Source organism: Emydura macquarii, unplaced genomic scaffold (assembly GCF_026122565.2).
Source record: "Emydura macquarii macquarii isolate MOO-44397 ecotype Brisbane River unplaced genomic scaffold, CSIRO-AGI_Emac_v2 contig_2676, whole genome shotgun sequence".
NCBI classification, from domain to species: Eukaryota; Metazoa; Chordata; order Testudines; family Chelidae; genus Emydura; species Emydura macquarii.
Genome location: NW_027132813.1, coordinates 11,192,870 through 11,207,895, shown reverse-complemented (window position 1 = coordinate 11,207,895; position 15,026 = coordinate 11,192,870). Strand labels below are relative to the sequence as shown.

At 41.1% G+C, this 15,026-nt stretch overlaps 1 protein-coding gene across 1 annotated transcript in view; it reads left to right on the top strand.

Moving 5' to 3' along the window:
* The first annotated feature begins 2,850 nt into the window (after positions 1 to 2,850).
* Positions 2,851 to 15,026, top strand: part of DNAH14 (dynein axonemal heavy chain 14) — a 584,657-nt gene continuing 572,481 nt past the window's right edge. Inside the window, exons 1-4 of the mRNA XM_067564773.1 lie at positions 2,851 to 2,911; positions 3,362 to 3,398; positions 11,429 to 11,596; positions 14,773 to 14,885. Of these exons, the coding sequence (XP_067420874.1) occupies positions 2,862 to 2,911; positions 3,362 to 3,398; positions 11,429 to 11,596; positions 14,773 to 14,885 (368 nt within the window). The 5' untranslated portion in view covers positions 2,851 to 2,861. The remainder of the gene's footprint in view (positions 2,912 to 3,361; positions 3,399 to 11,428; positions 11,597 to 14,772; positions 14,886 to 15,026) is intronic.

Sequence of the window (15,026 nt, the reverse complement as noted above, 5' to 3'; positions counted from 1 at the left end):
GAAGTATGATGTTGTGGTGGGTGTCTACTATAGAACATCAGACCAGGAGGGGTAGATGAGTCTTTTTTCAGACAACTTACGGAAGTTTCCAGATCGCAGACCCTGATTCTCATGGGGGACTTCAATCACCCTGACATCTGCAGGGAGAGCAATACAGTGGTGCACAGACAATCCAGGAAGTTATTGGAGAGTGTTGGGGACAATTTCCTGGTGCAAGTACGCTAGAGGAACCAACCCTAGTTGTGCTCCTCTTGACCTGCTGCTCACAATCAAGACTAATCAAATGTGCAGTTATTTTAGGTCTTGCAAACCTTTACTCAGTACTGCAATTAAAACTTTTATTGCATCCAGATAGATAGGAATCTTTTAAACTGATTCTTGTGTTTAAGTAATGATTTTGGGTTTTGTGCTGGAAGCAACATGGAGTGTCATGTGGTGTCACATACTAGCTGAGCCTATCTCAGCATAACAAGGAAGATCTGCCATTGCTCTCTGGGACTATCAGTCACAAATCTTTCACATGTATTAAATTTTCTTAAACCAAATATTAATCATATTAAAATGTCCCCAGCTACAAATTTAAAGGCATGCAGATTAGCAGTGGAAAAATAACTATTTCCATGTAACTTAAAAAAATTCTAATGGGGCTATTCTTTCATAATTGTTTGATGGTAACACACAGTAGCATTAATGGAAGTTTTGAGTGTTAATCTCCTGTACATCAATGGGAAAATAGATGTGTAGTTAAGTGAGGTTTTGGGTAACATATCAAATATGAGATCCCAATTCCTTAATGTGACATTTGTTCCTAATTCATCCAGTCAGACCGGTTTAATATGTCTCTGCAAACTTCATATTTTATTTGGATTTAAGCATTTCAGATTAACAAATCAAAGATTAGTCACTATTTAAATCTTTGATATACCCACATTAGGATAAACCATGTATGGATTAACCAGATCTGAGCGGACTTATTTCTTTCAGGTTTTCAGCAGAGTCTGGAAGTTTAGATAAGATACTCTTAAAATATACAGTTTTAGTTTTTTTTTAATTATGAAGTCCACAGTTAATGAACAACTAGTCAGAGGACATAAACTATATAGTGAGGTGCTCAAGATTACTTTTTAACCAGTATAATTTGAACATATTGGTTAGGAATTCAGTTTTTTAAATATTAAATAGTTTTGACCTTTTAAAATTTTTCTCTGGTTGAAGTGCAATAAATATCATCTGATTATATTATCTTGTAAGCAAATTGCTTTCATCATGTTTTTTGAAACTTCCAGTGAAATCTTGAAAGCCTTATTAACAGTGTGATTTACAGTCTCTTTAAAATAGATTCATTTGCTTAAACTGTGAAGAACTTTTAAAATGTCCTTCTGTGGCAACTAGGTAGATGATACCAAAAAGTTGGTACAAGATATAGCTCTAGTTGATCCAAAAAGTAAAAGTGATAATACTATAATTTAATTCAACATCATTGTGGGAGGGATATTACCAAAAGTAGCATTGTCACTAACTTTATAATTTTAAAAAGAAGTAGTTAGTCAAAAAAATCCTAGCTTCTAAAGTGAGAAGATTATGCTCTGTATGCAGGCTACTTAAGACACCAATATATACAGCAAGTATAGGTGCTTGCAATACAAAATGTAAGCAGTAAGGCAAGAGAAAACACTATAGCTAAATGTCCCAAAATCATGAGACTTTTGAAAATCTTTAATTTTTTATTTGTATTGCAGATGTGCCAAAATCCTCATTTAGGACCCCATAGTGCCAAGTGCTGTAGAAACAGGAGGGGGGAAATTCTGCTACAAAGAGTTTACAATCTAATTGGGAGCTCTCAAGTGGTAGTAGTAGTAGATGAAGTAGTCAAAAGGTGAGAGAGAGTTAAGCATTATTATAGATTAGAAACTGGTTTAGAGGTAGAAAAACGTAGCATGAGGTTAACGGGGTGGTCCCCTGAATGGAGTGATAGAAGGACGAGGAGGCAGTGCGCCGGAGGAGAAAGAGCCCAACTACCAGCAGCAGTGGGGCAACATCAAGGCCTCCCCCCCTCAGCGAGTTTTGGGGTTAGCCTATGTAGGTAGCCTCCCTGGTGGGTGGGGCGGGCTGCCAGCACAGTCGCCACAGGGCCCCCTGCCGGCTGGAGCGAGACTCTGCAGCCAGGATGCAGCGCACGCGCTTGAAATCTCCGCGTGCGTCGTCCGTTGGGATAACCGAACCGCCTGGCGCCCCGCCGGAGGGAGCCTGAGGGGAACGTGGTGAGGCCGCAGGGCAGGGCAGGGCAGGGCAGGGCAGGTAGGGCGAGGAGCCTCCTCATTTGTGGGAGAAACTCCCTCCCGTGAGGTGGCGAGGCGCCTCCTCGAGCTGGGGAAGATGCGGGAGGTGAAACCGTCTCCTGGGCGGGTTGGGGAGGGGCGAGGAGAGGCCACCTCTCCGCCCAGCGCCGGGAAGGGAGGGCAGTCCTGGCTGGGGGTCGGGCCGGGCCCCGGACCAGGGGGGAGGTGTTTGCAGAAAGAAACCCTCCTGCGGTCAGGGACCGTGGGGGAAGCTGAGCGAACGCCTCTCTCTCGGCCTGGGGCAGCGGGAATACCGGGCAGCAGGTCCGGGGAAGGACAGAGCGGGGAAACGCCGCACAAAGGGCGGGGAGACCCTTCGGCGTGCGTCTGGGGCCGAAGCTGCCGAAGACGGTCTGCGCTGCCTCTCCTGGCTGCCCGCCCGCCGCGGGTAGGCGGGTCCATCAGGGAGGCAGCGGCCAAGGAGCGCGGGCCCGGCACGCGGAACGCGCCGCGGGGGGGGAGGGGAGGGGAGGGAAGCCTTGGCCCGCCGAAACCTCGGGGGCACACGGAGTCTGGCCGTTCATGTGTGACCTTGACCAGGTGGCTGGCGTTAATTGTCCGTGGCATGCAGGGTAAACCTGGCGTCTGTTGCGGTCCCAGAAACGAACCAACCCACCAGAACAGCTCAGGAGTGCTAGAACTGTCATTGGTATTGGAGAAAAGTCTCCTCCAAGCTAACGTTTAGTGAGTGAGTCAACTTGTGACAACTCTTGACTATGTCCAGCGTTAACCTGGAAGTCCACAGTAGCTTAGTCAGTGAGTGTAAAGGGGGGGGGGGGGGTTGGGTGAGGGAGGTGGAGACTGCTGCTTTAAAACAGTGGTGGCCATACCTCTTTCAGGTTAGTGATTATTCATTTTATTGTGATTATAAAGCACTTTTTTATAAGTTAAAGGTGTTTACCAATTCATCGGACCCTGTAGATGTCCTGTACTTGTGTGTAGACAAATCCATTCAGTCACAAAATATTTTTTCCCTTCTTTGAGTGAAAATAATTAACCAACTAATCTCTTCATAATGTTAGGTTGAATTTTGCTCTCTGTGAGGAGCTTTTTTTCCAGGTGAGTACTTGACACCCCCCCCCCCCCCCCAAACTGCTAACTATAGACATGATGAAAAGTTCCAGAGGGGTAGCCGTGTTAGTCTGTATACAGCAAAAACAATGAGAGTCCTGTAGCACCTTAAAAACTAACAAATTTCTGCAGGCATAAGCTTTTGTGGGCTGCAACCCACTTTACCAAATGCATGAAATGGAAATCATAGGTTGCGTGCGTGCATGCGCGCACACACATACATATCCAAGAGTAAGAAATATAACTGGGGAGGGCAAGTGCTAACAAAGTAAATTCAGTTACGGTAGATGAGGCCTATTCACAATCGTTGATTAGAAGGTGAGAATGTGTGAACAGTGACCATTACTTCTTGTAATGAGAGAACCATTCCAAGTCCCTATTCAGACCCAGTCTGTTTGTGTCAAGTTTGCATATGAGTTTCAGCTCTGCAGTTTCTCGCTGAAGTCTGTTTTTGAAGTTTTTTGGTAGAAGTATGGCAACTTTCAAGTCAGCTACAGAGTGTCCTGGGAGATTGAAATGCTCTCCTACTGCCTTATGGATGTTACCATTTTTTATGTCTGATTTGTGTCCATTTATTCTTGTGCGTAGTGACAGTCTGGTTTGGCCAATGTACATGGCAGAGGGGCATTGCTGGCACATGATGGCATATATTATGTTAGTAGATGTGCAGGTGAATGAGCTCCTTATGGTGTGGCTGATGTGGTTAGGACCTGTGATGGTGTCTCTAGAGTCGATGTGCAGGGAGAGCTGGCAACGGGGTTTGTTGCAGGGATAGGTTCCTGGGTTAGTGTTCTTGTTCTTGTCGGTTGCTGGTGAGTATTTGCTTCAGGTTGGGGGGCTGTCTGTAAGCTAGGATAGGCCTGCCTCCGACAGCTTGAGTGAGTGAGGGATCATCTGCTAGGATAGGTTGTAGATTCCTAGTGATGTGTTGGAGAGATTTTAGCTGGGGGCTGTAGGTGATGGCCAGTGGTGTTCTGTTTTCTTTGTTGGGTTTGTTCTGTAGTAGGTGACTTCTGGGTACCTGTCTGGCTCTGTCAATTTGTTTCTTCATCTCCCAAGTTGGGTACTGTAGTTTTAAGAATGTTTTATGGAGGTCCTTTAGGTGTTTGTCTCTGTCTGAGGGATCGGAGCAAATCTGATTGTATCTTAGGGCTTGGCTGTAGACAATGGATCGTGTAATGTGTCCAGGGTGGAAGCTGGAGGCATGAAGGTATGTATTGCAGTCAGTTGGTTTTCGGTATAGGGTGATATTAATGTGACCATCCCTTATTTGTATTGTAGTGTCCAGGAAGTGGATTTCTTGTGTGGACTGGTCCAAGCTGAGGTTCATGGTGGGTTGGAAATTATTGAAATTCCAGTGGAATTCTTCGAGGGACTCTTTCCCGTGGGTCCAGATGATGAAAATGTCAGCTATGTAGCGTAGGTAAAGAGATGCTTGGGGACGAGTTTCGAGGAAGTGGTGTTCTAGGTCAGCCATAAAAATGTTGGCATACTGTGGGGCCATGTGGGTGCCCATAGCTGTGCCACTGACTTGAAGGTATAGGTTGGCTCCAAATCTGAAGTAGTTGTGGGTCAGGACAAAGTCACAAAGTTCGGCTACCAGGTGTGCCAGAATGAGGGGGGATTTGATAGCGGCCTTTAACTACCTGAAAGGGGGTTCCAGGGAGGATGGGGCTAGGCTGTTCTCAGTGGTGGCAGATGACAGAACAAGGAGCAATGGTCTCAAGTTGCAGGGCGGGAGGTCTAGGTTGGACATTAGGAAAAAGTTTTTCACTAGGAGGGTGGTGAAGCACTGGAATGGGTTACCTAGGGAGGTGGTGGAATCTCCATCCTTAGAGGTTTTTAAGCTGAGGGTTGACAAAGCCCTAGCTGGGATGATATAGCTGAGGTTAGTCCTGCTTTGAGCAGGGGGTTGGACTAGATGACCTCCTGAGGTCCCTTCCAACTCTAATATTCTATGATTCTATGATCATCAGGGAAAATGTTCCTGATGGAGTGTAGTTCATCTTTGTATGGAATGTTGGTGTAGAGAGCTTCTACATCCATAGTGGCTAGATTGGTGTTTTCTGGGAGATGACCGGTGGATTGTAGTTTTCTCAGGAAGTCAGTGGTATCATAAAGATAGCTAGGAGTGCTGGTGGCATAGGGCCTGAGGAGAGAGCTCACATGAGAGTAGACATGATGCTTCTCTACTGGGACTTTATATATAAACTACAGTTTCTTAGTGGTAGGACAAAGTGAGCCTGGAAGTGTGGGTGAGAGCAAGTTGAGAATCACTCCCAGCTGGTGAATGATTTTACTATCATTATTATTGAGACAGTAACATTACCAAATGTTCATAGGTTACGTGAGTTTAAGAACTTTGTGAAAGAACACATTTAGCAAAGCACTTCTGCACATGTATATGAGACTTAAGCGTGTTCTGAAGTGCTTTGCTAAATTGGCACCATATATTCAGCGCTGAATTAACCTTTTGTGGGCCTGGTGCCAAGCATATTTGTGGGACCCCATGGGACACTATGGCACAAGCGTCCGAACTTCCACCTCATGTTGCCTCTTCACCCCCCCCCCCTCCCCCCCGACCTCTCCTCTCCCACTCGGAGAGGCCACACCACTTGCTGTTATCCCTCCTCCCCCTTCGCTGTCACTCAGTCTTCTCCACCTCCCTCCCCCTCACCCCAGGGGTTTAAGCAAGGTGAATGAAGTCACTGTATGATTTGCCTTTATATGTCCATATACTTCTTTTCTGATAAACTAGATAACTTAATCATATGGACCAACTATCCACTTACAAGAAATGCAGGCATAAGCATGCATGAAATTTTCCCCCATAAATTAGCCTACTTTGGTCCTTCATAACCTCATACAATTTTTGACCACTTAATGCATGGCACTTTCTAAAGCTGGACACTTATTTATAAATAATGTCTTAATCTGATAAATAAGAGTAGTGTTTAATTTCTTTGGCATCCAAAATCAAAGAACATAAGAACGCCATACTGGGTCAGACCAATGGTCCATCTAGACCAGTATCCTGTCTTCCTACAGTGGCCAATGCCAGGTGCTTCAGAGGGAATAAACAACAAGCAATTAAGTGATCCATCCTGTCATCCATTGTCAGCTTCTGGCAAACAACCCTGCCCATCCTGGCTAATAGCATTTGGTGGACCAGTCCTCCATAAACTTACCTATTTTTGAATCCCGTTAATAGTCTTGGCTTTCATGATTTCCTCTGGCAAGGAGTTCCACAGGCTGACTGCATTGTGTGAAGAAATACTTTTTTGTTTTAAACCTGCTGCCTATTAATTTCATTTGGTAACCCTAGTTCTTGTGTTATGAGGAGTAAATAAAACTTTCCTATTTACTTTCTCCACACCGGTTATGATTTTATAGAACTCTATCATATCCCCCCCTTAGTAGTCTCTGAAAAGTTAGTCTTATTAATCTCTCATCATATGGAAGCTTTTCCATACCCCTAATCATTTTTGTTGCCCTTTTCTGTACCTTTTCCAATTCCAATATATCTTTTGTGAGATGGGGCAACCTGATCTGCCCTCAGTATTCAATAGGTGGGTGTACTATGGATTTATAAAGAGGCAATATCTTTTCTGTGTTCTTTCTATCCCTTTCCTAATTATTCCCAACATCGTGTTAGCTTTTTTGAAAGCCACTGTACATTGAGTGGATGTTTTCAGAGAACTATCCACAATGACTCCAAGATCTATTTCTTGAGTGATAACAGCTAATTTAGATCCCATCGTTTCATATGTATAGTTGGGATTATGGTTTCCATTGTGCATTATTTTGCGTTTATCAACATTGAATTTCATCTGCCATTTTGTTGCCAGTCATCCAGTTTTGTGAGATCCCTTTGTAACTCTTTGCAGTCTGCTTTGGACTTAACTATCTTGAGTAGTTTTGTGTCGCCTGCAAATTTTGCCACCTCCCTGTTTACCTCTTTTTATGGATCATTTACGAATATGTTGAACAGTACTGGTCCCAGTACTGATCCTGGAGGGGCACCACTATCTACCTCTCTCCATTCTGAAAACTGACCATTTATTACTACCCTTTGTTTCCTATCTTTTAACCAGTTACTGATCCAGGAGAGGACCTTCCCTCTTATCCCATGATAGCCTTTCACCGAAGCCTCTTAAGCAAAGTAAGCTTTCTGAAAATCAAAGTACACTATATCCACTGGATCACCCTTGTCTGCATGCTTGTTGACCCCCTCAGAGAATTCTAGTAGATTGGGAGGTCATGATTTCGCTTTACAAAAATCATGTTGGCTCTTCTCCAGCAAATTGTATTTACCTATGTGTCTGATAATTTTGTTCTTTACTTAAAATTTCCACCAATTTGCCTTGCACTTAAGCTAGGCTTACAGGCCTGTACTAGCCAGGATCACCTCTAGGGCCTTTTTAAAAAATTGGCATCATATTAGCTATCCTCCAGTCAAATAGTACAGAAGCTGATTTAAATGATAGGTTGCATATCACAGTTAGTAGTTCTGCAATTTCACATTTGAGTTTCTTCAGAACTCTTGGTTGAATACCATCTTGTCCTGGTGACATAATACTGTTTAATTTGTCACTTTGTTCTAAAATCTCCTCTAATGCCACTCAGTCTGGGACAGTTCCTCAGATATGTTACCTAAAAAGTATGGCTCAGGTTTGGGAATATCCCTCACATCCTAATTTTTGTGTAGCTCCCCTTTCTGAAATTAAATGCTACCGTGGTGGACGGCTTTTGTCGTGTCCCCCCCCGAAATGTTAAATTTTATTTTGGTCACTATTACCAAGCGGTTCAGCTATATTCACCTCTTGGACCAGTCCTTGTGCTCCATTTAGGATTAAATCAAAATTGTCTTTCTCCTTGTGGGTTCTGGGACTAGCTGCTCCAAGAAGCAGGCATTTAAGATGTCAAGAAACTTTATCTCTGCATCCTATCCTGAGGTCACATGTACCCAGTCAATATGGGGATAGTTGAAATCCCCCATTGTTGAGATTTTAATTTTTATAGCCTCTCATCTCCCTAAGCATTTCACTATCACCATCCTGGTTGGGTGTTTGGTAGTATATCCCTACTGCTCAAGCATAGAATTACTATTCATAGAGATTCTATGGTACAGTATGGTTCATCTAAGATTTTTACTTCATTTGACTTTATATGCTTTCTTTCACATTTAGTGCCACTTCTCCACCAGTATGACCTATCTTGTCATATGATATATTCTGAAGCCTGGTATTACTGTGTCACGCTGATTACTCATTCTACCAAGTTTCTATGAGGCCAATTATATCAATATCTTCATTGAATATGAGGCACTCAAGTTCACTCATCTTAGTATTTAGACTTCTAGCATTTGTATATAAGCACTTTAAAACTTGTCACATTTTAGCTGTTTGCCTTTGTGATGTAACTGGACATGGTAACAAACGCTACATAACAGTAAAATTATACAACAAAGCTATATATTGTGTATATATACCAGAACAGGATTAGAATTAAAATCCTTGAGATTTCAATAGCTGCACAGAGGACAAAATGCACAACTTCTACTAACAATAGCAAAGTCACATCTAATGCTCTTCTCACTGCACTGAAGAGGGTAGGGTTTTTTGAGAAGTGGCTGGTCCTCCCCCTTCCTCTCCCTGCCTGAGCTTAGCACCCCAGGACAGGGGTTGAGCATGCGGAGGGGGGGGACAGCACAGCAGGAGAAGGACAGAGGCTTACGCTCTCCTCCTGCGGCAGGCCAAGCAGAAATGGGTGGGGGGAGAGGCCAAGCGGTGGTGGGGTCTAGGGTGGAATCTCAGGGTGGAACACAGGCGGAGTGAGGTGTGGGCCTGGGGCCATGGCACCACTGGCACCATTGTAAACCTGGCCCTGTATATATTTATTATTATTATTGGTGACTAGTTTTCTGTAAATTCCCACAGAAAGAGTTGGAACTGGGAACTGCTTTCCAGGTAGTTCTAAAGGTTATGCCTAAAATGGCCACGCTGTCTGAATGTGTAGGGTATTCCTGTTGATTGGCAGGAGGATCCCTTGCACTTCTTATGTGCCTGCCTCCCAACCTTTCCAATACAGAATGTGTAGAGATAACCAAACTGTATTGTGCATGAAAAAATAGTTGTTACTGAAAATGCAATGTACGAAATCCCCAAATTAGGGAAATGTCTCTTACATGTAAAAGGAAACAAGTGGGTCTGGATGGCTCATAGGACCAATAATGGAGCCACATCATAAGATGCCTTTTAAAAAAAATCATTACATTACATGAACAATTTAAAGTCTTGTCCAGATTGGTAGAGACTGAAGATCATTACCATCTGATGGCTTTTTGGTGGCCTATCACTAAAGCTAAACTTTTGTCATGGGTATTTTTATTAAAAGTCATGGACAGAATGCGGTACATAAACAATAAATCATAGATATATTGAAATGTAGCCCTGGAGCTGTGGGACTGAAGTTGCGGAGATCATGTAAAATCACTGAATCTGTGACTAACTTATAGCCTTACCTATCACTAATGCGTGGTATTTTAATCCTTTAAAGAGATGTTGTAAATTACTGATATCAGAAGGTGCACCGCTGTAGCACTTCAGTAAAGACAATGTCTAAGCCAATGGCAGTGCTTCTCCTGTTGGCATAGGTACTCCACCTCCCTGAAAAGCCCTTCCAGGAGAAGCCCTTGACAGGAGGAGCTGGTTGTTAGGTCTGTATAACTGAGCAACGTAGTTATGCCAACATAAGTTTGTAGCGTGGATCAGGGCTGAAATGCTGAAGATGAAGGAACCACATATAGTCTGTGACACTTTTCGTCCAATTATGTATCTTCCTCGGCTTTACAAAAATGATTGAGGGAGAAAAATCTGCTTTTCACTGACCCATTGGTAGGCAGGTCTTGACACTGCATGGTGGATAAAATTTGCAGCCTGTGGATCTATAACTGACTGTCTCTATGCAGTGAGCTAGCCATCCTGAGCCAGATTCTAACCTCAGTTTATCAGGTGGTAATCCAGAGTAATTCCATGCTAATTTAAATCTGGCCTGGTGTGAGTTATGTAGCCAGTATTGATTCCGATGCTGCAAAATGCTGAGCAACATCTGAAGGTGGTGAATGCCCACAACTCCCAGTGAAATTATTGAGATGAGGACACTTAACAGCCTCACCTAATCAGATAATATCATTGTTCCTGCAGAGACTGAATTTATGGGGCTGTAGTTTTGAGGTGTTGGGTGGGTTGAAGTGGAGGTGAGGCTTGTCTGTGAAATATAGAGAAGTGGCTGCATTCTAGTATGATGAAAGGCAATTTAAGAGTGAGACTTATTCTTACTCAGGAGTAAAGGGGGTTTGTGTTATGAGCCTGGGTTTAATGGCTTAATTTACTGTATTTATGTTTTTATGGTTAAAAAGGAGAATGGTTGATTTGTTTGTTTGAAGAAATTTTAGCTGGTTATCTAGTGCTGGATTTAGTTAAAAATTTTTTCCAGCTTTCTCAACTTTGAAACTATGCATATCCTGCAAGTGATATTTAAAAAAATATGGCTATTAATTATACATCTTTTATCATAGAAATGTATTTTTCTTTTAAATATTTCTGCAATAACTTTTGTTCTGGTCTTACTGCCACCTAAATTGCTATTAATGGATGATGTGTGCTCATTTTTCTTAGAGAAATGAGTAAATAGTAGAAAACAATTTAGTTGCTTCATATTTATTGCAGTAAAAGTATATACATCTTTCAGTGAAAGGCCTGAAGACAACTCAAAGCTGTTTAAGTTGCCATTGTAGAAGTGGATTATTGGTTCCAACTCCTTAATAAATAAATAAATAAATTTAAAAAAAAAAGAAAAAAAAGCCAAAGCCTTGTGATTGACTGGTAATTTTAAGCTCTGGACTCTGATAATATATATATATTTTTGCATGTGATAGTATGACTCATAATGAGACTATAATGTAGGCATAATCAGAATTTGGTGATTCATATCGAGTTACTGTTTTTCATCATTAGGGTCGAAGATATCTAACCCAGATGGATGAGTGGAGCAAATTGCCAAAAACAAAACTGGTGTCTCGTCTCCAGCTGGGACAAGAGAACACCGAAGTACCACATATGGTTGAAGGAAGGTATATTGTGCGTGAGCAAGGTGTCAACATTGAGGAAGACAGCCGTTCACTCGTGAGAAATCCAGTGTTTTTCTTTTTAAAATGGAATAAATGCTTACGTTGTTAATGTCTTATTAACTATAATCATATTACATTAAGGAGCTGACTTATGGATATTTAGCCTTAACTTTAATTTAAGTACAGTGTGTTCTGTTGGCTAAGGCAGCATATAAATGGTAGTTATATATCATCATACAGGGCCAAATTCAACCCTGATTTTACTCTTTTTAACTCACCAAAAAAAAAAAAAAAAAAGTGTGTGTGGGGGGCGGGGAGTCTATGCTTCTGGGTTGCAAAGAGAAAAACCATAATCCAGAACATGTGATGATCAAGTCTCTTTTCTTCCTGGAATACTATATTTATTTGATCTGTAACAGAACAAGAACAATAAAGATCTCTTTACTTAACCTCCGCAGCATAATTATCACATTGTAGAAAACAAAAGTTTTTTTTCATAAAAATCCAGAACAGAACACTTATCTCAGCTATTTGGGCAAAAAAATTTTCTGTAGGCTCTGGTTTGTGTCTGTAACAATCTAGGTTATGTTTTGTTGGGTTAATTGGCATGGTGAAAAAGGCACTTGCCAAGAAATTGGACTTCTTAACTACTGGTAGACCTGAGTATATTACTACAATTGAGGCGGGAAAGAACATCAGAGTGGGGTACTTATGGTTTGGCCTGATTTTTCCTCTGAATCCCAAAGGGCTTGCAACATGTATAGGCTTTTACTAGCCTACTTCTGTCCCTGGAGCAGGACATACATTTATAGGTTCATATACAATAAATGGTCCTTTCCTGGTTACATATTGTAATGTATGTCATAACCATAATCAATTAAAACAAATGGGTTGAGGGAAGATATATTTGCAGTTTTTGTGTAAATCATTTGCATATATAAAAATACAATTTATCCAAGTACAACTTCTGTATTTTCTAATATCAAAACCCTCTTGGTTGTGTGGTTTAGTGACCAGGGCACTGGACTGGGGCTCAGGAGAGCTGGATTCAGTTCCTAGCACTGCCGGTTGGGTGACTTTGGGCAAGTCACTTTTTCCCTCCTGTGCCTCCATTTCTCCATCTGTAAAATGGGGATAATGATACTGACCTCCTTTTGTAAAGCTCTTTGAGATCTACAGATGAAAGGTGCTATGTAAGAGCTAGTTATTATTTATTGGGGCAAAACCACTATAAAGTATGTGTATAGTAAGAACTAGGTAGTATTAGAATACTGGTAGAATTGGCAGGAGGGCGGACTAGATGTCCTCAAAGACTTTCCATCTGTAATATCTGTGATCCAATGGCCCACTTTCTGTCCTAATGTTTCATGCAGATCTATTGCTCATGAGATAGAGGAGATTCAGCTACTTTCATTGCACTGTTTCTTCATTTCTTAGTCTTCTGGCTGCTTGCTATGGGCTTGTGATTCTGCCATTAGGGTGGGGACGGAAGTGGGGCATCCCTCATCATTATATAGCATCCCTCCATCAGCCCTGTTGGGAATTTGCCACAAAGTTAAAACATTTTGAAACTATTAGATTTTGGACTTTGCAGGAGCTCCATCCTTTAGGGTGCCACGAAGTTTTGTGGGTTGGGGAAACAATGGTCAGTGCACAAACACAGACCCTTTTTATGGATGGCCCTTGTCTATGGAGGATCATTCTAAATGTGCAGTTTGTGCTGACTGAACCTTCTGCCTATTCTGTGTGTGAAAACATACATGTGCATGAACACACACTGAAGAGCTCAAAGAAAACTTTATAAGGGGAACTGGGTCTTTCTGCAAAGACTCATTGAAAATTTTTTTGATTTGGTAAAACGTTGCTTGTGTGTGGTTTTTTTTTTTTTTTTTTTTTTAAGTGGTTGGGTAAGCAGTACAAGTATGGTGGGAATTTGTGAGACACTACAACTTTGGTACAGTAGTATCTCTAATTTATATGCAACCCTTTACCACTCACTATCTCTAAAGCAGAGTGCTTTGGAAAGATGTACATTGTTTAATTATTTTTCTATAGTACATTTTATTACTATGCTCTGGAAAATGATGAAAAATAATGAAAACTAAACTGCATTTATCAAATATATTTACAAATTACATTTTGTTTTGCATTAATCTGGCTCTTTTTGCATTTGTTCACTTACACAGTAATTCAAAATGTCACTAATTGACATTGGATCCCCAGCCATTAGTGTAAATCAGTGAGGTTCTACTGTATAATAATATTTGAATCAGAAACTAATATTTTGTTCTGACTTTACTCTCCATGCAACTCTTTGGTTTTAATGTTTTCACTGGATTGCCAGGTGTTAGTCAGGACAGAATTTGGCCCAAATAGAATAAAATGCTTTGTAAAGCTAAGTTTGAAGACATTATTTTAAAAATGTTGATCTACGTAATTATTCCTGTCTTTGGAGGATGAGGGCAGTGGCGGAAAGAACTTTTATGTTCTTTTTTTCATATAGAATATAGAGTTAATAAAAGCATTTGAATGTTTGGGATAAATCCTATTTATGATATAATTCAGTCACTCACTGGAATATTCTTTAAAAAGTTTTCATGCACAGAAGCACCATTTTATCTTAAGAAAAGTTTTCAGTGGAAGCAGAGTTAAGCTATCCATTAATATCTTTGAAAATCAGGTCTTAAATGGTTTCTGCAATTGACTTCAGAAATAAAAATTAGCTTTAATAATGTTATAAAATGATCAAATACTGAGTTTTTTGAAGGGAAGAGTTTTTGTACATCTGGGGATGATGCATAGATTATCCAAAAAGTACAAGGTTTGGTTTGAAAGTCATACAATATGAAGAGTATGTAATCTGCCATTTCTCAAATTAAGGGTTATCAATTTAGCGATGCAGTTGAGATACAAACATTCAAACGTTTGGGTACATCACTCATACAAAGAAACACTGAAATCGGTTAGTGGAAAGCAAGTATAACGATGAGTATTGATTGTCCCTCACTGATTGATAAGTTCAGGATAGTTAGTCCTTCAGAAAATATGATCCACAAAACAAAGGTGTTTCTGCATTGTTTTTCCATTGTGATTTGGCTCATTCCTCCTCGTGTTGCCTATGCCTGGTGGTGTGTTCTGTGTAGATGTCCCTAGACCACCTGATGGTTTTTACTTGTCAATTCATTCAGTATTATTAAAATTAATGTATTTCGACTTTCTTTTCTTCCTCAGCCATCTTCTGTAAAGAAGAGCCCTGCTGCACTCCGAACAGCAGTTTACAGAACAGGCACGGAAAGGAAACACAAAATAACAGTAAAGGAAGGAAAGATGAGCTTTGAATATGTGTATGTAAAATCATATTTTATTTATATATTTTTTTTCATTTTTTACTTCCTATTTTTTTCATTTTAAAGCAGAGATGGCCCCCTGTAGAATACCAAATCTAAAGCCTTTCTCTCAGATTCTAGAAAGTTTGTATTTACATC